This window comes from Amblyomma maculatum, chromosome 9 (genome assembly GCF_055883805.1).
Source record: "Amblyomma maculatum isolate TAMU_Amacu chromosome 9, ASM5588380v1, whole genome shotgun sequence".
NCBI lineage: Eukaryota > Metazoa > Arthropoda > Arachnida > Ixodida > Ixodidae > Amblyomma > Amblyomma maculatum.
In genome coordinates this window covers 19,039,652-19,065,169 of record NC_139352.1, presented here as the reverse complement: position 1 = coordinate 19,065,169, position 25,518 = coordinate 19,039,652, and the positions used below count along the sequence as shown (strand labels likewise).

The following is a 25,518-nucleotide window of genomic DNA, read 5'->3' as shown; positions in this document are numbered from 1 at the left end:
GTCCTAAAGCAACTCAGGCTATGAGAGACGCCGTAGTGGAGGACTCCGGAAATTTTCGACCACCTGGGGTTCTTTAACGTGCACTGACATCGCACAGCACACGGGTGCCTTGCTTTTCGACTCCATTGAAAAGCTACCGCCGAGGCCGGGATTCGATCCCGCGTCCTTGGGAACAGTAGTCGAGCGCCGTAACCACTGCGCCACCCCGGCAGGGTCTATCTTGTATTACTCCCCCCTTAAAAAACGTCGCCTCGATGTTCCAAAATAAAGCAACCTAAACGTAAACATTACAAAGTTTACGTTTGTACCACGGATTCTTTAACGCTCGTAATATGGCTTCAGGCGTAAAACATGTACGATTTCTGGGCGTGCGTATCGCCGTAGTGATGATGTCGTGCCGTCGGGAACGACTTCATAGTCGAGTTGTCCGACGCGGCGAATAATTTTGTACGACCCAAAGTATCGACGAACAACTTTTCACTTTGCCCGCGATGGCGAATTGGTGTCAATCCCCATACTTGGTCTCTGGGCGCTCAGCGTGCGCCGTCTCAAGTTATATCATCGGGCGTCGGTGCGTCGTTGGTCTTTAATGAGCAACCGCGTAAGTCTTCGAGCTGCTTCTGCAGGCTGAAGGTAGGCGGCGACGTTCAGGTTCTCCTCGTCTGTTACGTGCGGCAGCATTGCATCGAGCGTTGTCGTTGGATTCCTGCCTTACACAAGCTGGAATAGCGTCGCCCTGGTCGTCTCCCGGACAGCCTTGTTACACGCCAAGATCACGTACGGCAAGATGGCGTCCCAGGTCTTGTGTTCGGCGTCGACGTACATGGCGACCCCATGGCGAAAAGCAAGGTGCCCGTGTGCTGTGCGATGTCAGTGCACGTTAAAGAACCCCAGGTGGTCGCAGTTCCCGGAGTCCTCCACTACGTCGTCTCTCATAGCCTGAGTCGCTTTGGGACGTTAAACCCCACAAACCAAACCAAACCAAACCAAACGTTCCAGCTTGTGTATGGCAGGAATCCAACAATCACGCTCGATGATGATCTTCGTACGATCGTCCTTGAGAGCAGGGGGCTCACGGGATTGGACGAAAACCAGCGGTGCTTTTTGCTCGACGGGTGCAATCTTCAGAGGTACGTCACGGTGTCGAGATTCAGCACCTCCACCAGATGTCGCGTAGTGGTGACGAGGCCGTAGGCACCAAAAGAGGAGAGGAGCGATAGTACTGAAATTAACTCTTTATGGGCTGGCTTGCGCTAACAAAAGAACTAAACAACTCGGCGGCGATAGCAACAAACGTGCCCTCTGGTCGTCGAAATGAGAATGCCTGTCGCATCCGTCAGCGCTCAATTTAAAAGCTGCGAAGAAACATTGAGATAAAGCCGCAAACGGTGACTAGCACAACCTGTAACATTGCAGAAACACACGCGAGTGGTCGGAATCTTCGAGAAACATCTCGGCACATCTTGCGCGACAAAGAAACTTATACAGCTGCGCTTCGCGATAAGCATGACCAAATAAAGAATGCAGAATTGATTCGCATGCTGTACCAGAGTGATAAGGCCGCATGCCGGCTGCTGCTAAAGAAACAAGAGCGTTCAATGTTTCGTGGTAATATAGCTCAACGTCTACTGTAGATTTGCTCAAACTTTATGCCATGGCTGCTCTGCTTAACTACATATGAACAACACATGTCAAAGCGTGAGTTCGGGTGAGAATCTGAAATATTGAAAGTTTATTCTTATCTAGCAATAAATTAGGTGAATATCAGTCTTTTGCTCGATATCCAATTTTATAATCAAGAAGTGATTGCGTAATTCTTTCAAGCGGCGTGCGTTTGATATGATGTGCACAAAATCCAGAAGTCAAAATTTTTGTTTGCTTCATTCCGTAATTTCAGGCTCCCATGCAGGAAGCGAATGTAGCAAAACACTGAAACGCGGCGCCGTCTAGTGTGGGCTAACATACTGAATGAGGTTATATACAGCATACATCAATAGTATTCCGTCTTTTTCTGTAGTTAGGCACGAAATAAATTTCTGCTCTACTTTTCTTTTGTGTTACACCATACGCTCATTAATTGGCATGCTCAATGCATACGGCGGGCTGCCTTCTATATATATATATATATATATACATTGTGAAGGAGGAGTCGGACACGAGCAAGATGCACCTCACAACTAAAGTGCAAATTGAACACTGCCTCTTTTCATGTAAAGACAGCACATGTGTGCTGCGGTTGCCTTGCATACAAAGATACAGAACGAAATGGGCTGACGTTGGGATGTATACGATCCCTGCGAATACACCACTCCTCAACAGATTTCTATCATATAATACTAAACAATTACTGGCTTATAAGTATCATTGATTACAGTTCGTGCCATCAAGGTTTTGTGCCATGCAATTTTTCAGCTCAGGATTTCAGCAAATTGATGCGGGCATTGTCATGGAACTGTGCCGGACATCCCAGGGTCACTTTTGTTTGGCGCTCAGTCTACACTATTACGCTTTTAACTTCGACTCCCTTACCCGTCCCTTAGCCCACATCCCATGTGGAGGCCCTATAAGAGATAATTTTGAGTCCGACAGACGCCAGGTGATATCTACAGACACTATAATACAAAAAATGGACGCCAGTTCGGTCAAGCAGTCTTGCAGCGCCTTGTACACACATTCCACATTCATTCTATATCGAAGCATATATCGAAGGTGAACTTGCTTATTTTGCGACTACGGGTACCCGCCACGTCAGCCTTTCTGCTCTGCCACTATTTACACCAGTTCTGCACTTGCCCACATACCGCCATAACATTGTTATCTCATCGAGCTATTATTTCCACCACTTGCGAAGCGTAATCACTGAGAACATCATTCAGTTCAACATCTACAGTCACTAGATAGCGCCTTGATTATATCTGAGAGTTCGCACTTCCTCTCTCAGCACCACACTCACCTTCGCTGGGGTAGTCTCGATTTACACCCGCCTGTCACCCTATCCGCTGCATTATATCTCGTTTTCAACTGCTCATGAAGTGAAGAAAATTTGGAGCTCTAGATTTGCTATTACTATTATTATTAAGCGCTCTTGGCGCATGATAGTATTAGTTGCTTATGCGCCATAAAACCCAACCCAACACATTATTATTATATACAGATACTGCAGACCATACATATACATGGTCCAGGCAAGAGGGGCATCCATAACAAAAATGTAAATACACATATAACAAAAATATGGCTGCACAAAAGCAAATTGCATACAAGTAAAATATTCATAACGAACGAAGTACAATTAACAAAACAAGAATTGACGCTCCAATTCTTTAACAAAGTCGCTGGCTGTGAAAGTGTGCAAAGGCAAGGAATTGCAATCACTGACAGTTCTGGGGAAAAAACTATGTTTAAAGGTGTTTGTTCTTGCAAAACATGGAGCCAAGGAACGAGGGTGAGTGCGTCTAGCCTTCCTGGTGCAAGTTGCCTAAATTGCGGCTCACTTGTTTTTGTCTGCAAAGACAAAAGCTTCAAAACGCAAGATTATGTTTCACTCTGCCTTCTACGGATGATGTTTACGTTGTGATAGTCAGCAAAACTTTTTTTGCAATCATCCTGGGCAAACGTAGGCCTTATAACGACGAATGTTTTTACAAACTTAATTTTCCTGATCGCTGCAGCTATGTAGAAGTTTTTCTACATTTGACACATATTATTGGGAAGCGCGTTCGGTGGAACGATGTTGATAGGGCACACGTACGGTCCCCTTTGTCTCGCCTGTGACCGCCATCTGTTGCTCTAAACTTTTCACCTGAAAGCATAAGTACGATCATTCTCTCTGAACAAATAAAGAAAGACAAAGAATAAATAACTAACAGAACAAAAATCTAAACCACAGAACAATAACTCAACAGCAATGAAAAACACGAAAGAAACACACAAGAAATTGTTGCTTTCTCGACTTTTTACTTTAGTCGCACGCCTCGAAAGCAATAATGGTTAAAAGAAAAACGGGAAGATAAGAAAATGGTTTTCAGTGCCCAGTCTCGTACAATAACACATCAAGAATCAAATAAACCCCACCCTCCTTGCTACCAGCTGATAGAGATTCGGGGAATTGGGTATACTCTGCCAGCTGAAAGGCCTGCTCTGTTGGTAGCACACAAAAAGGGACCTGTAAGCGGCCACTGGGAAACGCTTGAACAATCTTGCAATATTGCTGTAGGCCAATGGTCACGAAACAAAAAAAAATTGTCCACGGACTTTTGTGCCAGCAATGTAAGCAAGGACACATCTCAGTTCGTGACCGAAGGTGAACCTGCGCCACATTTAGTCCATGCCTCTGAGTTGACAGAAGTCGCGCCGAATACTCTGATCGCATGAGAACGCTGGCTTACAACACCGCAGTCTATACTGCGTCCTTGCGAGGTAGTAGAGGGATTCGTCACATCTGATATTTTGAACGGGCGCCACGGGGAAACAATTGCACCGGTAAAGAGAAAGGCAGAGGGTGTGCAGTACGTGGCGCTCATGCTAACACGAAGTATCGGGCGTGACTAGCAAAAAGAATACACATAAGCTAAATTGGCCTAATGTAAATTAGAAACAAAAATGCATGAAATCATTTTCTACCACTCTAAAACGTTGCTTCCTGTACCTCACGCCATCATAGCGAGGGCGGATAAACATAGCGGGCTAGGAGTCACTACATTTTGCGCTGTCCTGAGAGACCGGACTGCATAGACGATGTGCTGCTAGAGGAGGCATCATCATCATCTGCGTCGTCACCGCCACTTTCATCATCGTCAGTGGCATCTTTAGCAGCAGACGCCTGCTTAGCTGCTGTGAGGCGATCCAAATCAGGAGACGTGCCTCGACCGTCTCTGGCTCCACTGCTTGAGCGCCTCCTGTCGTCGGGACCACGCATGGGCCCAGCGCTAAGTGAACGGCGCGGCGCCAACAGATAAGGAGGGTATCCGCCGCCTATAGACTGACGCGGCTCAAAGTCAGGGCCACCGCTCATGGAGCGTCTTGGTCCAAACGCGAAACCAGGCCCGCTGATTGAGCGTCTTGGAGCAGCGAAACCTGGGGGAAAGCTTCCTGCACTGATTGAACGTCGTGGGACAACGATGTTCGGCGGTAAGTTACCCGCACTGATTGAACGTCGCGCGCTGAGCATTCCAGGAGGTAAGCCCCCTGCGCTGATAGAACGTCGCGGACTGAGCATTACAAGGGGTAAGCCCCCTGCGCTGATGGAACGTCGAGCTGGCGCCAGATTGGGAGGCAGAAAGCCGGCGCTGATGGAACGTCGTGGGTCTGCCCAGTTTGGGGAAGGGCCCAGGGAGATGTTGGAGCCCAAAGGAACCGTCAAACCCAAAGGGGTAGGATTTCCGTCAATGGAAACCGGCGCTGCCCCCAGGTTGGGATCGAAACTTCCTGCACTGATGGAACGTCGTGGAGCTACCACATTCAGAGGATAACTTCCTTGAGTTACTAAACGAGGATCCCCCAAATTCGGAGCAAAGCTTCCGGTGCTAATCGATTTTCTAGGCGATAAAAGGCCCGGTTGAAAAGTAGGCCTGCTGAAGGACTGTCCTGGCAAGACTGGGACTGCACCTATGAACCCAGGTGGCGAAGAAAGGCCGGCAGCCTGTGGAGGCATCGCACTCATGAACCCTGGTGGCGAAGGAGGGCCAGTAGCCTGTGGAGGCATCGCACTCATGAACCCAGGTGGCGAAGGAGGGCCAGCAGCCTGTGGAGGCATCGTACTCATTCTTCTCATGGCTGCCACCGATTTGCGTCGAAAATCACTGATTGCGCGTTTCACTTGCTCCTGCACTTGCTCCTGGTCACCAGGTCCGGGGCTGCCAATAGGCTCAAGGAGTGTAAGCTTGATGCTCGGTCGGCGCAGAAGTTCGCTGTAGCCCACCACGGGCGGGCCTTGTATTGTGCTCTGACGGCGTAGAAAGCCTCTATAAGGATCCCTGCCCTGTGGGACTGTCGGAGTAGCCGGCGCTTGGATCACAATGTGCCCCCGACTGGCACCGCGCTCAGTTTGGCGAAGGGCACTTTTTCGCGGCGACGCGACACCGCTATCTAATGGTGGGGCTGAAACAGGAATGCCAGGGAAATTAGCCGGAGGAAAAGCGCCTGGAGGCTGAAAGGGAAGGCTAGCTGAAAGCATCTGCGACGCTGATGTTGGCTGTTGAAGGCCTCCAGAGGGCATTCCAGCAGGCATCGTAGGGGGGCTAATGGCAGCTGAAGGCTTTCCAGAAGGAGCCACTGATGCCCTAGCAGCAGAAGGTCTCCTCGACCATGTCGGTGCAAGCTGTGCTTCGAGGCCAGCAAACTCAGGGGGTAGGGCTTCCATCGAACCCGGGACTGGCAGAGGTGCATCACTGGCCTTTTTTGCAGTGGCACTTATGGGCACAAAGCCAGTATCCAAATTTCCCAACTTAGACATCTCTGAGCCCTCAGATGGGAGGAACTCTATTTCGAGTTTCGGTGGTGTAGACGGTGGTGAAGGCTTGTTTTTTGATTTTTTGACGTCCTTCGCCGCTTCCGATGGTAAGGTGCTTTTTTTCGCCTCTTGCAATTGTGCTGAGGGCCTTCTTTCCTCACCGATGGACAACGTGGACAGCCGTCGTGTGAGGACGGCTTCCATGCGCCTCAGCTCGTTCGGAGTGCGACCCAGTGTGGTCGACAAGCGCCGTATCACATCTTCTTTGACTGGCTGTGAGGCTACTGCAGTTGTTTCGACGGTTGCCGCCCCTTGTGGAGGCACAGTTTCTTGCGCCCCTTTGGCAGCAAGGGATTTTGGTGAGGCTTCCACCGCAGCGTCTCCTGTGCCAGCGCCGGCTCCGGTACTTTCGGCTTTGCTTATCTGCGATGTGCAAATCACAAAAAGCGAAGCAGACTTCGTTTTTTTTTTAACACGAACAATGGCTCCAGAAAAGTGACCTATTTTTAGGCGTGACATCGTCAATCGCGCCCTAATCATAAGTCGTAGCTGACGGGCGCCATGGCATTTTGCAAAATACTGGAAACAACCTGCGACGCTGCTGCTAATAAAGGACGCAGGGTTTTGTTGGAATAGCAACACTACCAAAGCAAAAGCGGGACCTAGGGTGGCCGCAGTTACGCCGTGAGGAAGCCTGATAAAAAGATCTGCATGCCATGGCATTTGAATTCACGTTACCCCTATGCCACGGGCAGGAGCTCTTTTCATACGGGAGGGTGATATCAGAATCAGCCTGTTAGAACCGTTTGTATACTCGTTACCTCTACGACATGCAGGCACGTCCATACGGCTTGGTTGAAGCGTGACTTTGTATGTGGGCTGGTAGCTTACGCTCTCGCGTCATACCCTCAAAGGATGAGCTTACCCAGTCGAAAAACACTACAGAACTGTGTCAAAAATACGACAAAATATCCTGTAGTTCTGTCGTAACCGTCAGATTTTTCTGTAGTTCTGTAGTGCTTTTCTGTAGTTCTGTAGTTTTCTGTAGTATATTTCTGTTGTCTGTAGTTCTGTTGCATTTTTTGTTGTAAGTACAGAAATATCTGATGTTACTACAGAATGTTCTGTTGTCACAACAGGTTTCCCGTCAATAACCGCACAGAAATTCTGTCGTAACATCAGAAAATTTTCTGTAGTTTTTTCCGACTGGGTAAGTATCCCCAATAATGTAGCCCCTTACACTGATAGGATGTGGTAGGGGAATAATGTTGCAGGCAAAAGAAGCTTCCGCCGTTGCTTTCGCAATTCAAATAGGGTTAAACAGAGCCAAACTTCAACAAATATTATTTTAAATGCATTAACAGTAGAAACCACCTTCTATTATCAAACAGTCGTAATCTACAGCGTTACGTGAAAAACCATCCAAGGTATAAGCACTAGGTATAAGGTACAAGCCGCACTAGCATGCCAGCGTTGCCTATACGGGCACCCTGCATGCCTTACTATACCCAGTGTCCTGGGTTTGACTCTCTTACGTAAATATTCTACCAACAGGACCATGTCAAGTGGTTTCCTGAAGTCGTACAATCCTCCGCTAACTAATAAGCACATGGTAATATCACCTGCAAATTAAATCTGCCATGGGCCTTCTTGAGCCAGGACGTGCTTTCCGCTGGCAGTACGTCGAAACAAGCGTCGTGTGTCAAAACCACGCGAGGCAAGCTCAGCTCCCAAATTCTTAAGGACTTGTCGACGCTTGCCTGATGACTCACCGACGCAGTACAAGCAGTACAATTAACAACACCCATAGCCAGTTGCCAGTTTTAGTAGTTAGGCCTTGCAGTCGTTCGTCAACTTCAGACTGACACCAGTGCTGCCTCTTGATTGGATGATTCGAACTGATGACTGCTGCAATATATCCCGGTATTATAAAATTCGAGCCACGCCCCCCCCCCCCCCCCCCCCCCCCCCCCGCGGAGAGAGACGGAAAACGGACTATCCAGGTTTTAGTGAAAAGTATTTATGCTCTCGGCCCCAAACCGAATTTGTAAAAGCCCATGTGTATAGTGTACCTAAATGTTTCATTGATTCGCCATCGCCTTTAGCGCTTCATCACTCAGCGCTGCGCAGAAATGGCAGCATTCTGAGATGTTCGAGCTCCGCCAGAACAGCAGCATGCTCCTGAGTTTTCGCTCCCGATGCCGAATACTACAACCAATCAGATGCCGGATTTCCTCCAGAAAGTGGGACTTCATGCTTTCCCGTTAAAATGAGGTTAAGCCGAAAATCGGCATCTGAAGAAGTCAGGTACACACACTATGAGAAAGAAAGACTAGTCGGGCAGTCGATATCCAACGTAATTAGGCAGTTGATGTTTGTGGAGATTCATGGAGCGGGCGAAGTAATCAATGCGACAATGACCGGAGACCCCAATGGGAAATCTCTTAGACAACCAAAGAAAAAGCAAAAAAAGCATTAGATGCATTAGAAATGGGGAAAGCAGCTGGTAAAGATCACGAAACTGTACACCACTTGGAAAAAGGTCTCAATAATGCTAAAAAAATGGCCACACACTTTGTGTGATGCCTCACAGCCTGGACATATATGTATCTTTGAACAGCGTTAAAATTATCTTTACCTACCTAAAAGAGATGCCAAGCAAATTAAATTTACATTCTGACCTCGTAAGTTCACATTACCTACAAGGTATTAATGCAATAGCTTTAAAGGCCTACAAAATCTGGTTTAGGTGTCATCTTTGCCGACGTTGTGAGCAAAAAAATCTTGAGCGTACCTCTGAAAGTTCAGTTGGCAAGTGACGCTTTAGGAAACTGATTGGCCTGGGCAGCACCTTACTATTGTAGGCTTATGAATATGCGTGGAATGATTAATTCAGCCACAAATTAAAAGATTGGTGAATAATGATTGGGCATGTGCGTGACCGAAGATTGACAAGAGGTGCTGGCAGACGGGGGCACAAACGCTGTTAAAGCCGTCTCATCCCTCCGCATCGCAACAATGCACAGGAATGCAATTCACTTATAACTTGAATGCTGCTGATTTTTTCTCACAGGAATACTTGGTATGAAAGAAATGAACAGCTCGCAAACAACTCGATGATAGACGGCGACTACGTGAAGTGGTCTGTGTGGGAAAACTATCTCACATCATTCCCCTGTAAAGTCCGGTTTCCCCCACGGTAGTTACTCTGGCTACTTCAAGATGGCGGAAGTGTCGGCAGTTAACATTACCTACCGACAGACGGCGAGAGCATCGCGGCAGCACGAGTGCCACTACGGCTTTGTCACCGCGCACGCGAGAGTTGACGAGGTCTTCGGGATCAGACACTCGGTGCGCGTGGACGTATATCCTCGCGTGCTACCGGCAAAGCGAGGCTTGTTACAACTTTGGCCGCCTGCTCGTCCCGTCCGGCCTCACAGGTCACCCCTGCCTAAGCGTGGGCGAACATTCGCCCGTAACTTTGCTGGTGAGTTGAACGACCTATTCATTGGCGTGTTCTATTGATAGCTGGCGTTGTTGTTATTGCAGCAATAAATGCCCTTTTTTTTTTTTACAGCACGGGTTGAAACTTTGTTTCCAAGAGCATGGCCTGCCATAGTCGGCAGTTTGGGCACTGAGACAAGCTGCTTTGTGGCGCATTGATGCGGCGCCAGCCGTGACATGCAAGTATGTGTGAACGCGTCTATGGCCGGTCAAGAGCACTGAGAATCCAATTTTAATTTACGCAATTTGGAAAATGTGTTTAAAACAGAACGCAGATATGATGCAATAGTGACCGGCACGATGCAGCGCATACAAGAATTCAAAATACGCGTGCCTAGAACTGCAATCCGAAGTCGTCGCAAGGCAGCAGGGCGCACCACATGTTAGCCTGAACCGTGCCATGATACAGCCACATATTAAAAACGAATAACACTCATTCCGGTCTTTCGTGCAACTTTTTTAGAATGGATGAAAACAATGTAGACAATATCCGAGACGCAGCGTGAAAGCATCCCGGAATCGACAGAAACCAGATGTACCGAGATTGCGCAGTGGTCGAAGGCGGTGGTCAGTGAAGCGTACCTTTCTGACTCGGCCCGAGTTGTAAGCCCAGTGCAGGATAGTTTTACGTGATAGCATATGAAGCTGTTTCAGCCGAAAAGCCGCCTCCGTGCCCTAGTTTGAGACCACGTTTTCAGAAACGAGTTAGTAATATGCCGACCCCCCCCCCCCCCCCCATTTTCAGATCAAAATTGCGACATGATCTTTCTTTTCGTAGCATTCGGGATGATGACACCCCATTTAGCTTAAAATTTACCATTTATCTGTTAATCAGGTTGCAGACTAGTTTGAATAAGGGATTCTAACCGATGACAAATGTACTTCTGATGGTACGCTGTTAAATATAATTGTAGGTCTCCTCAGAAAAGTGAGGCAGATATTGCGCGTTCCTTTCTCCAATAGCCAACTTAAAAAAAAAAAAAAAAATTGCGGAATTGAAAGGTAGTGTTAAAGGTGCTATCGCTCCTACGTATACGAAGCAGATTATTTTTTTATTCCTTCGGCACTCGGTGAGATCAAAAGTAACACAGGATTAAGGCGCATATAGATGATGTCCGAGAATGCGTGAGTAGTACATAAAATGTAGTAGAATTGGCCATGCAACGCTCAGTACGATAAACTGCTTTCACGGCACAAAAATCTCTCTTCAAAACCTTCGTTACATTAAGCGAGTATATATCTCCTATAGCCTTAAGCATTTGGCTGAGTGAAAAACTCAGCCCTCATTCAGGAATTGTAATTACAATCATGGTGCTGAACGAGATGTGAATCTTAGAAAATATCTATAGCTGCTGTGCACTCCCTACACAGTCGTTCATTAAGGGAGTAATAAGATCATCACATGAAACAGTGCTAGCCAGTGCTCCCGGACATGAAGGCATGGATTCTCCATTAGTATTCACGGTACGTGTACAAGTACTTTGGGAAATTACTATTTGCTTAAGTGGAAAGGCAAAGCTTAAGAGCAGACCTAAACAATTAATATGCAGAAAACCAACGCAATATTCAAGAGTCTCTAAAGTGGATGGGCAGTTTCATAAGGCAGAAATACGTCGGCTTATGGCAGTCTGACTACTGATGCAGACCACGAGACTGAAATAGCAAATAAAATAAAATTTGTATGGAGTGGTTTAGAATAGTACAGTGGAATAAGACTAACTCGAGGGTTTTGTGTCTGAATGATCATTTCTACAAAGTTTGGTAGCCATACGGGACTTCGTTGCTGAACAAGCCAAGTTTCGAATTTGCCTTCCTCGTTTTCATATTTCAAGTGAATTATTGGACAGCACTGTTTTTTAAATGTCACTAACATTTCACCTATAAAGAACAAATTTTAAGACTTGAATCAGGCAACGTTAGGCACTTATGAGTGTACAAATGCCTGTGCAGAGGTTTTCTGCACTGTTTGCTGCTTCGACCCATGAGGGAAAGAAAAAAATAGTTGTGGTTGAGGTCTGTTTAACGCGAGTTGAATTGCGAAAGAAATGGCGGAAGCTTCTTTTGCCTAATACATTCCCCTATCACGCCCTATCAGTGTAAGGTACTACATTATTGGGGACACTTAAGCTCATCCTGTATGGGTATGACGCGAGAGCGTAAGCTACCAGCCCAAATTTGAAGTCACGCTTCAACCAAGCCGTATGGACGTGCCTGCGTGTCGTAGGGGTAACGATACTGCAAACGGTTCTGGCAGGCTGATTCTGATATCACCCTCCCATATGAAAGGAGCGACCGAGTTGGCAGCTCCTGCTAGTGGTATAGGGGTAACGTGCATTGAAGTGCCATGGCTGGCTGATTTTTTTATGAGGAGACCGTAGCTACACCTTTTCACGGTGTAGCTGCGGTGAACCGAGGTCTCACTTTGGCTGTCGCAGTATTGCTTTCGCAATAAAAGGTTTAGTTTTGTTTGGTTAAGTTGAGCTGGGTTTTGTTTGGGTTGGTCTATAGGGTTTAACGTCGCAAAGAGACCCAGGCTATGAGAACCGCCGTAACGGAGGACTCATGAAATTTCAACCACACGGCGTTCTTTAACGTATACTGACCTCGCACAGTACACGAGTGCCTTGATTTTCGCGTCGATCTGAAAACCAGTGTCCTTGGTTTGAGCCATCGAGCACCCTGACCACTGAAACACAGCGGCGGGGCGGACATAAAAAGGTGGCACTTTCACCCTTGATTGACGGCACTGAGGCAGTGCTTTGAGCGCGTGATTTCCGAAAGCGCATGTGCCATAACCCGGAAAGGGCTAACTGAAAAGCTATATTAAGGGGTCCGCACAACTATACAGTTATCGTCAGTGCCACTGATATGACATCTGCTTGGCCATACGCAAGCAAAAACAGCTGGTTATAGACCTAACTTCTAACTCTCACTATGCCTTTCCATGGGGCTTATGCAGCCTTCGTCACGCTTGTTTAGAGCGCTGGAGTGCGCGCTTAGCTGCGGAAATACCGACCCATTCTATAGCACTTCTAGCTTTCGCAGCTTCCTTGGTGCACACTACTCGAGCACACTGCACAAAGGCCGCAGCATATAGTAAGTGATCAAGTGTCCGTCGAACAAGTGAAGTCGAGTAGGAGGGTCACATGGATAGTGCCTAATGGAATATTATGAATAAAAAAAAATGCATTCAACCCTGCCCACCTTAGACACCGTGATGCGTGGTGACAACTGAGCTGGTGACTTGATGTGATGTTTCTCGAGGAAGTCCAGGTACTTTGCGAATATGGCGGGGTTATCGGGGCCCCAGATATGCTTGGGATTGCAGACGTCGGCAACTTTCTGTGCACGAAAACACGGAGATAGAAAAAGCAAATGCTATCTTGTATAATAAACTACGAACGTTGCCCATATAAAGTACATAGTCGGTGGAAACTACTCGGGGAAATTGATTGCTGTACATTGCACTGTGTAGTCTAGTACTTCAGCAAGCCTAATAACTCTCAATTATTAAAGAAATTTGCTTCCTTCTTTTTCTACATGTTCTGTGCATAAACGATGCCGTACACGCTACAATTAACAGTTCCGATTTAACTAATCAAGCGGCCTGAAAACTGAGAACGGGGAAAGATACTTTGAACAGAGCGGCCGGCAACCTTTTTCATATGCGAGTAGTTGTAACAGACTTGTGCACTGAGCCTGCTCTCTATTTAACGTTTAATCAACAATTATTAGCCAATGAGCGAGCAGCTAGTGCAGAATTTATTCCAGAAAATATTTGTGGTTCGCCATCGGGAGACGGTGGACCACTCAATTATTTGTCGTGCTGGATTGTACGACCGCGTTAAGGCTGCTTGCGCTATTTCACAAATGTTTTGAGCTAGACGGCTATCACTGCATATCACCGACAGCTCCGCTTAAATCTCATGGCATTCTATTAGTGCTTCAAATTTTCTATTGAGAGTTCCTTTTAATTTGGTCCTCTAACTTAGTTTTTTTTTTATGTTTCGATGAAGCTCGCAAGACCTGCGTTGATTGTGATGCATATCATATATATGACATCTCTTTGCTGTCAGAACTAACGGGTGTTAGCCTCTTCTTTTAGAAAGAGCAGCTGGCATGTAAGGATATATATATAAAAAAAGGTCCTACTAAGAGAGGTATGTTTGCAAACAAAAAGTCAAGTACTCGGAACAAACAGCAAAAATGTACAAACTGAGTGACCTCGCAGTAACACAAAAATGTTAGTGTTAGTTTAATTCTGAGAACTTGGTTGTTATCCCCTCAGGCCCTAAAGAAAGCTCCAATATATCCATTTTTCATTTAATCTGCTATGACCTCACTGCGACAACATCATAGGAAAACAGCTAGCGGCCGGAGGCACAAATCAGGAGGTGGCCTGTCGCCACGGGGACAATAGCCTTCGTCATTGGCGGCGCCCACCAGCTTATCGTTGCTTGCGACATGCAGCCAACGATGTCGCCTGGTCGCTAATACACTGATGCTCCCATCACTTCCCGCTGAAGCTTCAATACCAAAACTACATGATCCGACAATAGTTGGCTAATGTCCGAGGACCAAATGACCGTCCGGAAAATGGCGATAATTCCTTATAAAATGCTTTCTGTGGCTCCTCTCTGCGTGAAAGTAAGGATTGACATCGTGTACACATGGTTTTCGGGCAGCGGGCGGCGCAGGAACTTCTGCTCGTCCTGCGAGGAAGCCAGATTACATTATTTGCACCCGGTTTATGCACCTTTTCTTGTTGATGGTTGCTTGCTTCTGCTCCATAACCGGTCAGTATTTTTACATAACAGTACCGAACCTTGCTTCTCTCTTCGGCGCTCCAAGGTACAGGATATTTCTCCTCAACTTCCTTTTGCTTATTTTGTACTGAACCCCTTTTTAGAATCATAGACATAAGCCCATTTTAGGACGCATTTTACAAAGCCTAGTCATTTTGCGATAGCCTTATGGTCAAGTCTAAAATTTCCGCTAAAATACCGGCAATAAAGACAAGGTCAATAGAACCTTGTGCATATAACAATGAACCCAGGATGAGTAGAGCTGACTAGACGGAGGCTTCAAGAAACCTGCAGTTTATGCACTGCAATTTCAGAGGGCTAATAAAATACCTTATTGTAAATGGTAAGAATTTTCATCAAATCCACCGATTGGGTTAAGTAACCCCACGAGTAGTGGGTGTTTATCAACTCTACCCCAAACCAGAATATCATCATGACGTCGGCTGTGTTCGGAAAAGTTAGGCTACATTTGGCCAGTATTATGTACACTACGCTAACAGAGAGGGGGGTAAAATGGGGCTCACGAATTCTGCGCCGTAAAGTTCGGCGTAGGCGAACAGCGGTATCTGGAGCAAGCCGAAGGCAGCGAAACACCAGCCGACCATCTTGCTCATTGCCGGGTACTTGTAGCTTTCGAAATACAGGTCTGGTTCTTCGCCCACAACGGCCAACACAAGCGTCATCTGCACACGCGCAAAAATTGACTGGTAAAATCGAAGGAATGGAAGGGCATTATTTTTTAACTTTCTATCAATGTCCCAAGGCATTGATAGCCTTGCGCCAAAAAAAAAAAAAAAAAAGTCACCTCCCGTGATCGTATTTCGACCGACGAAATGTTGATATTCCTATTAATATCTCGACAGATATATCTTGTTAAGAACAGTGCAAGCACGTACACAAAACAATAGCGACAAGACAAGAAGAGTGTGTTTGTGTGTTTGTGTTCTGTTCTTCACAAGATGTTTCATCAACAAGCCTGCCATAAGTTATGTGGGCAGATTTGTTTTTTCATCTCGCCAGCCTCTAAATATGCGAAACAAGCCACGTGCGCTGTGTTGTGCAAGGCGCTACGTTAAAGATTTGGAAGATTCTTGTAACCGCTGCAGGTGGACACCCTTGTTCTTTATCGCATGCTCTTCGCACCTGACACGCGATGGAAACACATTCACTTCCACTGATGTAATTCTACTGAATTCGCGACACCGTATCATAATAAGGAGCCATACATTCACGTAAATATTTGAAATACTAAACAACGCAGCCGAGTAATGACATGTTTTATGCAAGTGGATCAATGAGAGGCGCCCTCACCCTTCACCCTCGGAAAACACTTTCGATATATGTCAGATATTAAAAGTGGCGGTTTCAGCTTCTGCGGTGTTGTCCGGAACGGCTTCAATACACTGCTCTGATTTTTAAGAACCAAGCCAGATCATGAGTGACGAGTGTAAATGTGTCGCGATGACATGGTCCGAACATTAAGACGTCGCTGGTGACATCGCGAGCACACAAAGTGGACTTCCTCATACGGATGGATGAACAACAATAGCATGACCGTGCTTGACGCCCGGATTCGCAAGTGTACCTATTGATTGTTCGCGGTACTTGGGTGCTTTCCACTCAGCACATGGTACTTGTTTATAAACCATGACGCTAGCTAGCACACGCGCAAAATGTTCTGCAGCTCTGCCTAAGTTACTAAAGCCCCTAACTGGCGTCCGAATTTATTGCCACTCCATCTCTCGCCGGGTACCGATAACCTCAAAATGAGTATTGTGTTATTTCATTATTTAAAAAGTGAATTACAGACTTTGTCTGTCCTTAATAGCAGTAAAAATAATTGGACAACTGCAATGCGCCAGATTTCGAAGCGGGGCTCACATTGCGACAAGGTAGTCATTACCCTTGCCCTACCGCAAAGAATCTGTTGAGGCTACCCGTTACCTTCTACAGCAGAATTACAAAAAACACATGAAGATAATCTCGTGTATAGACAGTGCAACCGCTTCTACCAAACCCTATATCCGGACAAAGGTCTCCTAGGAGTGCGTTTTCCCCAAGTCGATATCCGTTCCGGTAATTTTTGGCAGGTTTCGGTGTGCTAATATGTTTGACTTATGATCCCTTATTCGCAGCGTCAAAGTAATTTCTTAGTCTCTCTCTCTCTCTCTCTCACACACACACACACACACACACACACACACACACACACACACACACACACACACACACACACACACACACACACACACACACACACACACACACACACACACACACACACACACACACACACACACACACACACACACACACACACACACACACACACACACACACACACACACACACATACACACACACACACACACACACACACACACACACACACACACACACACACACACACACACACACACACACACACACACACACACACACACACACACGCACACGCACACACACACACACGCACACACACGACTAAATAATTGGAGCGGGAGCTCTCACGACAACGCATGGCCGCTGCCATCCGCAGCTCTCCTGGCAGATTTGTTTTCACGTGCATGCCTTTTGACGCTCACTTAATCAGCAATCCTTCAACCTTCAATCTGTGCCTCTATTATCTCTCATATTACGTTTAGCCCACAGCTTTCAAGGTACTACATTATGTGGAAGGCCACCAGACGTAGATCCCAACTTAATCAAGCCGCACGAACACACCTGCCTGGCCTAAAGGGGTAGCATGTTTGTCTCGGAACGCAAGGGTCCCCTCATCCTCCCACCTGAATTGAGAAACCCGAGTTGGATACTCCTGCCAAATCAGGCATGTCAAGCGGTCCCGTGACGTCACTGATCCCTACTACCAGCCGCTGTCAGCGCCTTGTCAGCGTCCAAGCGCCGACGTCGGCGTTTCTCGGGAACGGGGCAGCTAACGCTGTCGCGTTGAGAGTGGGACGAACTGGTGGTTATTTTTGCAAAGCATGCCGGGAGGGGGGAGACCGCAGGAGTAAGGGCGTCTGGCTGCTGAGCTTGAGAACTTAGACCAAGTGTTGCCCGAAGTGGTTATGGTTTCCACTGGTTGAAATGAGACGCCCGTGCAGTGCACGATGTCAGCGCACGTTATAACCCGAGGGGTAAAAATTATTCCGGAGCTTTTCACAACGACCGGTCTTCCTCTTCTGCGTCTTTTACGTCCTCTGTTTCTTCGTCGCAGGCGTGGTAGAGATCGCGGCTGAAAAGTGACCTACCGCTTGTTTTCCTTCGCGAAAAAAACAACTTCGCTGTGTGGACTGGGGTGCCAGTGCCATGGCCCTAGGTGACCTGGACACATGCGCGTAATGTGACGGCCGTGCGGTGGCCCTGGGCCCTTGAAGGGTCCAAACTCGCTCGTGAAATAGTTTTCTCCTCCTCCTCCTCCTCCTCCTCCTCCTCCTCCTCCTCCTCCTCCTCCTCCTCCTCCTCCTCCTCCTCCTCCTCCTCCTTATAGCATACTACTGGCGCTCGGCTCAAACACACTTTATGAAAGATGATCAATTAACAAGTGTGGTTTAGCAGATTACGGGAGATTGCATGTTGAAAGTTCAACGGCTCGCGCGTGTTTAACTATCACTGTTGAAGAAAGAAGGCTTTGTGGGCAGCGCTTGCTCTGCGTGTTTTTGCTCCAACGACGCAGTCGATTCCGTCGTGATGCAGTTAATCCTGCCGAAGACAATACAAACAACGGAGCATTCACTAGGAGGAACAGAAGACATTCAGTTTGAGCAAAACACAAGCGTTAGCACGAACATAGGGCACGCACAGCATGGAAAGTTGTGCACTGTGCACGCTGCTTTCGCGATGGAAAGGAAAAGGTGTTTAACTCACGCCGAGTGCGCAAGGCGCCACGACTCGGAGGCACAGATCAATGTACGGGTTGAGGCGTGTGCGCGTTGCGAACTTGAAGTCCTGCCCCAGCCTTGTCACACCTGCGGAGGAAACGACGTACATCACTGCCCCCACAGATAGCAGGTCTTTCTAAAGCCTCGGGCGTATATTAATTTTAATATCATTTCTGACAAAATGTGTGTGAAAGCAGACATCGAATATTTAGTGGGAACGCTGGAAATGGTTTCTCTCAAACGAATGAGTCGCATAGAACATACATGCTGGATATGCATGCTCAGGTGGTTGTCATAGTAAAAATTAAATGGAAAGCAGAAACTGTAGAGGGATACCTGCAGCAATTGAACCGCACAGGAGAAACCTGACAACCATTGAAGTACTGCACGGAATGTTTATATAAAGGTATCGATTCCTCATTGCATGAAAAGTTTTCTTGTCTATTTCCCTGTGCACGCCTTCTATGAGTCTTGAGTTTCATAACACACTGCTTACTTTTGGGAAGCCTAGCTGACCCCTATAGATGCACTTTCCTAAGTTTACAGTGCCGCGTCCTGCTTGATTTGAATTAGAAAGACTTTTGCCGCTGCTTTACAACCTATAGCATTGAGACAAAGCTTCCGAGGCCAGCTCGGAAGATTTGATGCCGACGCCCGCAATTCACTGACGAAATCGACAGGTGATGACATGCGACAGGCTACAGTTTCCGTAATCAAATTGAAGCAAATTAATTAATTAATTAATTAATTAATTAATTAATTAATTAATTAATTAATTCATTCATTCATTTTAAGTCGTCCCTAAATTATCAGATCTGCATTAGGTGATAGCGGCCTCTTTTTCCTCAGAATGCCTTTGTCAATGGATGAATTCCCCGGACACAGTTGTGGCGCGGGAGAGGCCCTCTTTCTAAGCGCAGTTTTACAACCTGCCAACAGATGAAGGCCACCTTCAATACGTTCTCAGCGTTCCTTTAAATCTGCAGCTGTGAAACGACGTGACGATATTGCCGCTAAGTGGTGTGTAACACGAGCTGCGTGTATTAACTTAATTTGTGACTATGTCATGCCGTGCGCCTAAGAAAACTGCATTTTACCGCGGATGAAGTACGTGAACTGTTGGGCTTCATATGCCTCTAAGCTCTCTTAAGAGCCGTCACAAAAGTGACCGGAAACTGCACTGAGCCTCCGTCGTTTACGAACCAATATCGTCAGCACAGTGGGCGACGTCGGTATTTGGCCTCGTTTGTAAAACAACCGCAGACTAATTATGGTGTGTACCATTCCATTTTTGTCTCATGTTCGAAACTTTGTCTGAATGCATCGAATCGGTATCATGAAAATCTTCAACTTGAGGTACATGGTTCTTTCGGAGAATATAACAGCTGTATATTTGATTCACGCTTAAATTATTCTCAGACCCGTGTTACGACCCCAGTCATGAACAGGAATTTTTGTAAGGTGCATAAAAAGCTACAGGGTTCATTTACATAGCTTAGAAAAAAACAACAAAAACAGCCAGAGGTTTTCTTTGCAGTACTCCGCACAGAGAGTCGCTTACTCGCGTGGTAGTCTTGTCTTGAATCTGCGCGTTGTGTTCTACTGTTAACGGCACCGCTGATGTAAGAAAGGCTATACTCCGATACAATTTCAGCATGTCCATAAACGGAAGTATTTCTTAGCAGTTGCGTAAATTTAATTATTTGCGTGTACTGTTATCTACATTACGCTGCTGGATATATAACGACCGCCGATAAACGAATCCGAAACGAAAAAAAATTGCCCTAACTTATCGAAGTTTGCTGTCGTTTTGGATTTAAGCATGTTACAGAAATGCAGTTAATAGCGGTGCTTGCTTAAAGATTAGAGTGGACAGTCGGGTCATCAGTGGGCAGCGCAATATGTACGACTTCGTTATACAGAATGCAAGTACGTACTTGAGAATTATATAAACAAAACTATTCACTATAATGAACTGCGTATGCGTTTTTTAGTGGCAATGGACAATTACTGTTGACTAAGGCTAGAACCTAACATACTTGTTCATCCGCTCACAATAGAGATGGGCTCAACAGTGCTGTAAAATGCGTGCTTTGTAAACTTATTAGCAGCTGTGCGTACCATAAAATGCTACAACGAAAGCGACTTCGACGAAGGCGACTACTGGCACCACCATTCCGAGCACGTAGGAGTCCAGCAGGAACGCCACGTACATTCCGTTCTGTTAACAAAATGAAGAGGAAGGAAGAAGACACGCTTAAATGTGTGAACATCCTCTTGCAGGGTGTTACCAGTACGTCATAGTTGCTCTTGCACAATCAGTCGCTGGTAGAAACATCGCGTTACATCAGTAAAGCAGAACACTCCGCAATGACCCATGATGCCTCTTATATACTCTAAAGCCGCACACTAAGGCTCCAGTTTCGTAAAATAATGGCAGAGAATACTAGATAGTGTGCCGTACAAGAGCCAGACAGAATGCTGAGTGTGGTATTCACAAAATAAATTCACTCGTCCCACTCTACCAAGCGAGAACGGGGTTACGCGCATTACCGACAGACTTACGTCGATTATAGCTTCTCACATCGGAGGAGGTCGATGAAATAAAACCTACTGACTTGATGCGTCGCATGCTAGCCTTGGATGAAGACCTGGGTAGTCCAACCGACAGCGCACTTCTGCGGGATTTTTTCCTGCAGCGTCTTCCGACGCAAATACGGATAATCCGAATCGCATCACCGTCCCAGGTCCTGGAATGCCGACAGGATCAGTAATGGTGGCCTCTCCTCTATGGCCACAATTCATCGCCCTTCCTACCCTCCGTCCGATGGTGCGGCTGAGGGCGATAACTATGAGCATCTCCTTGCTGCTAACGAGGAGCTCCGCTGGCAAGTAGCGCGGTTTACAGCTGATTCTGTTGCGCAATTCGCCTGCCCTGACCACGTTCTTCGTGCTAAGTGTTGTAGACAGTAGCCATATGCAGTGGCCAGGCTGGTTAGCTCGGCTGCGCTGCTGCGTGCTCGCGTGACGCTCGCTGCGGCTGACACGTGTCTCGTGCTCGGGCCCAAATTCATCTGGAATAAACCTGTCCTGTTGGCATCTTAATGAGGTGCCAGAAACAACAATAATTTCAGTCGGGGCTGCTTCCTCTCCCACCTACGGTAGCACACGACCGGCCTGGACTACGCGGCCCGAACATGGCGTCCTTCGTCATTCAACCGCCCGAGGCCTGCTTCCCGACGCCTGCCGACTGGTCGAAATGGACGAAGAAGGTACCCAACCATGCGGGCATACTTTAGCCGCTTACTTCCTTGCTGTTTAAAAAACAGGAATTCGTTTCGGATATTCCTAAACAGCAAGCGTTCGACAAATATTTGTAAGCAACTACTGTCATCGCCTAGTGCTAGGGGTGCACGATCCTGCTAAGGAGACAGTGGTCAGCGCAGAAGCTTCTTCCTTTGGACTGGGGGCAGTGATTCGACAGAAACAGACCAGTGGCAAGTTTTCAGTCATCGCCTATGCCTGTAAGCTTCTATCTGACGCCGAGAAACGCTATGCACTAATAGAGAAAGAGGCTCTTGCCTTAGCTTGAGCTTGCGGGAAATTAAGTAATTATATTGTCGCCAAGCCATTCACAATAAAAACAGACAACGAGCCATTGGTACCCACTTTTACATCAAAGCATCTTGAGGGTCTTACACCACAGCAATAAAGACTTAAAATGCGATTGATGAGGTACCAGTACGAAGTGGTATATGTCCCTGGGAGTGAACTCCTCGCGGCCGACACGCTTTCCAAAGCGCCTCTGCAAGAGACTGGCGACTTAGCGCTAGAGAGCGACGTCTAGCCGTTTGTCCGCTGCGTGAGGACACAACTCTCCATTAAGCAGCACTGCTTTGAGTGGCTTAAAGAAGCACAGAAAACAGATCGCGTGCGCTTATATCTTCGACAACTCTGCAAGAAAGCCTGGCCTACCCGACAAGATTTAGCCTTTGATGTGAGACCTTTCTACGAGCATCGTCAACAGCTCACAGTATAGTATTTAACTGCTGTTCTACGCAGCTAAAGTTGTCATTCCACTGACGGGCTAAAAAGCAATTTTGCGCCTATTGCACGAAGGTCACTTTGGTATCACCAAGACGCAGTCCCGCGCTAAGGACACCGTTTGGTGGCCTACAGTGGCCACAGACATCGACACCACCATAAAACATTGCCAAGAATGTGTGAAGACGTCCAGCAACCGGAAAATTTCCCTTCAAAACACGTATTTTAGGCAAGACCATGGCAGTCTTGTTCCCCGTTTGCCAGACGCCATTAAACTTCGGAATTTTGGAATTGGAATTGGTTTATTGATTCCTCGTACAAGCGAGAGGAGGCAGGGACTAAAGGCTGTGTGAAAGCCTGACAGAGGTCCCTGCCCCCCCACACAGATTCTGGCATTAGAAATTAAAAACATGTATCAGTAGCAGTTTGTCATTTCACACACTGTTAGGATAGAAACGCACATAATACCGACAGTGAAAAATGGTTACAATTACTTCTACCATATAGTAATTACACAAGAAAAACCCAATTCCGCGAACAGCAGCGAAGTTACAATAGACAGTTACAATCTTGTCCTGCGTCTTCCTGCTCGCGCTGTTTATATTTATTTATTTGAAAATACCTTACAGGCCCATTAGGCATTGTGTAAGGGGGACATAAAATCTATACAGTGCAATATATACATAAAATGTAAGGAAACAGGCAAAAAATACAAAGGTAATTAATATATGAACAAACAAAATAGTACGACGCGGAAATTATATCATTAGGAAAAAGAAATACGCGACACAGATTAAAGCACAATAGTACACACACAGATTAAGCACAATAAAAAGCAAGCGGCACACAGTATATTCACAAATACAGAGCCAGCATAGGAGCAGACAAGGAAAGATAAACACAACCTTGCTTCCATATGCATTAAGCGGCTACTTTTGTGTATTCCTTCTACATAGATCTGAGCTATCCGCCTGGGCATGGCAATACTTTTAAAATCTAAAGGTTAAGTTCATCAGTTCTTGCCTGAGTGGCCATTGGCATAGAGCAGATGAAAGCAGCGAGGCAGAAGATGAACGCTACTCGGGGCCTCTGGCCACGAAGCCACGGAAATTCGTCGCTCAGTGGCGTCAGGACGGACTCCACCAGCATGTACTGCGAAGAAAAATACTGGAGCATTTTACTGGAATTGAAGATGACTGGTGTCGCCAGACGAAGGCCTGCTCTCTCGTAAGTTGTTTGCGTGCCCTAAAGGTACAACTTAGAGAGGCCAGCAATGAGCGAAGCCAGGGAAAGCATATGAGATCACTTTTCTTAATTTCTGCCGTTGTCACTAACTAGTACTGCAGTCATTTTATGCATGAAATATGATTACTAATATAAAAACAACACGCCGCTGGTTGGATACGAGCTATAGACTTTGGAATATCGTTCTCGGTGCAATTAAATAATGACCTAAAGCGGCTAACTTTCAATCTTTTACTTTTTCGAGTATAAATCTTGCTTTTAACCGAACCCCTCGAGTGTTCACCTGCGACATTATCTAGCGGCTGATGTTGTAAGTACCGTATTACCATCAGTGTCAGAAGGAATGTTATATACAGAACTGGCGGGAACTGTTTGAGAACAATTATGTTGCGTGAGGCTTCACGGCTGCCAGACCGGACACCCTCACAGGCTATTAAGAAAAATAGGGCACTCTTTAGGATACACAAATGAAAGAAGCCAATAGACAGCGAGGCCATGGAAAGCATAAGGTTTTTTTTTTTTTTTCTAAGTTATGCTGTCTAATTATTCAATGCATGAAATATAAATAATTAATAACACCAAGTAGAAAAAAAAATTGTTGGATGCCCTTATCATCTATCTTAAGCGCGGTTAGGCAAAAGCCTTTCTGTGACTCTTTGCTCTCATTTTCCACACTTTCACTCATTTGCTTCTTTTTTTCCTATTTTTTTTTGCTTTTTTCATCACGTTGTTCACACAACTATGATGTGTTTTGCAGAATTTTGACGTCCGTGGTTTTGACGTCTAGACACTATAACGACGTTGTCTATTTTGACGTGAAATTGACTTCTTTGACTAATTAATCAATTAGTCAATTATTTATACACAATTGACTAATTAATTTGACTAATTAGTCCACATCAATAAGAGTTTAAACACATTATTTCACCCTCTACCTCGTACAACCTTTCTCTACTCATCATCAGTTAATTTCTCGCGAATGATGGTTTGACAACCTCGAGGAAACACAAATCTTGTCTACACTCATGAACCTATAATGGCTTTCGCCTTAAAAAAGGCTGCTAATGGGACCCAAAGGCACAAAAGATTACATGACTAATTTATGTCGATAGCAGAAATAAAAAAAAGGCAATCCCCTATACTTTCGCTGGCCTCGCTGACTGTTGGCTTCTTAGTCGCGCAGTGTCGAAACGATCCAACCATTTTCGCAACATTTGGCAGCTTAGCGACCTAAAGTTGAGTATTTCGCCCGAGTCTCGACAAGCTATCACAAAAGTGCCGAGAGATTCTAACCAAATTATAAGACATGATAGTGCACTCGTGACGGTCTGCGTGTTGACAACTATGGCTCGACGCTAAGCGTGCAAAGCGTATTTGGGCGCGGCTTGAGTGTGAGGTAAAAAGGTAAGTACAACTTGATATGTGATCACGCACAGGTAGCCAGAATTTGAAAGCAGTAGGGTTTGCTGGCTAGCCGTATAGCAACCTTTATAGTACTTATGACAACCCAATAAGCTCTAAATCAGTCTAAGGTCAGGGTGAAACTTCGAGGTCACTACGGATATAAGGGCTTCAAAGCACTTCAAAA

The 25,518-nt window shown here is 46.3% G+C and overlaps 1 protein-coding gene across 1 annotated transcript in view; it reads right to left on the bottom strand.

The window, feature by feature from the left end:
• Window positions 1-4,696: 4,696 nt before the first annotated feature.
• Window positions 4,697-25,518, bottom strand: part of LOC146178501 (uncharacterized) — a 33,271-nt gene continuing 12,449 nt past the window's right edge. The window contains exons 10-15 of the mRNA XM_084579988.1: window positions 23,709-23,837; window positions 20,763-20,862; window positions 18,628-18,728; window positions 15,285-15,443; window positions 13,160-13,297; window positions 4,697-6,874 (exon numbers count right to left, since the gene is read on the bottom strand). Of these exons, the coding sequence (XP_084436114.1) occupies window positions 4,697-6,874; window positions 13,160-13,297; window positions 15,285-15,443; window positions 18,628-18,728; window positions 20,763-20,862; window positions 23,709-23,837 (2,805 nt within the window). The remainder of the gene's footprint in view (window positions 6,875-13,159; window positions 13,298-15,284; window positions 15,444-18,627; window positions 18,729-20,762; window positions 20,863-23,708; window positions 23,838-25,518) is intronic.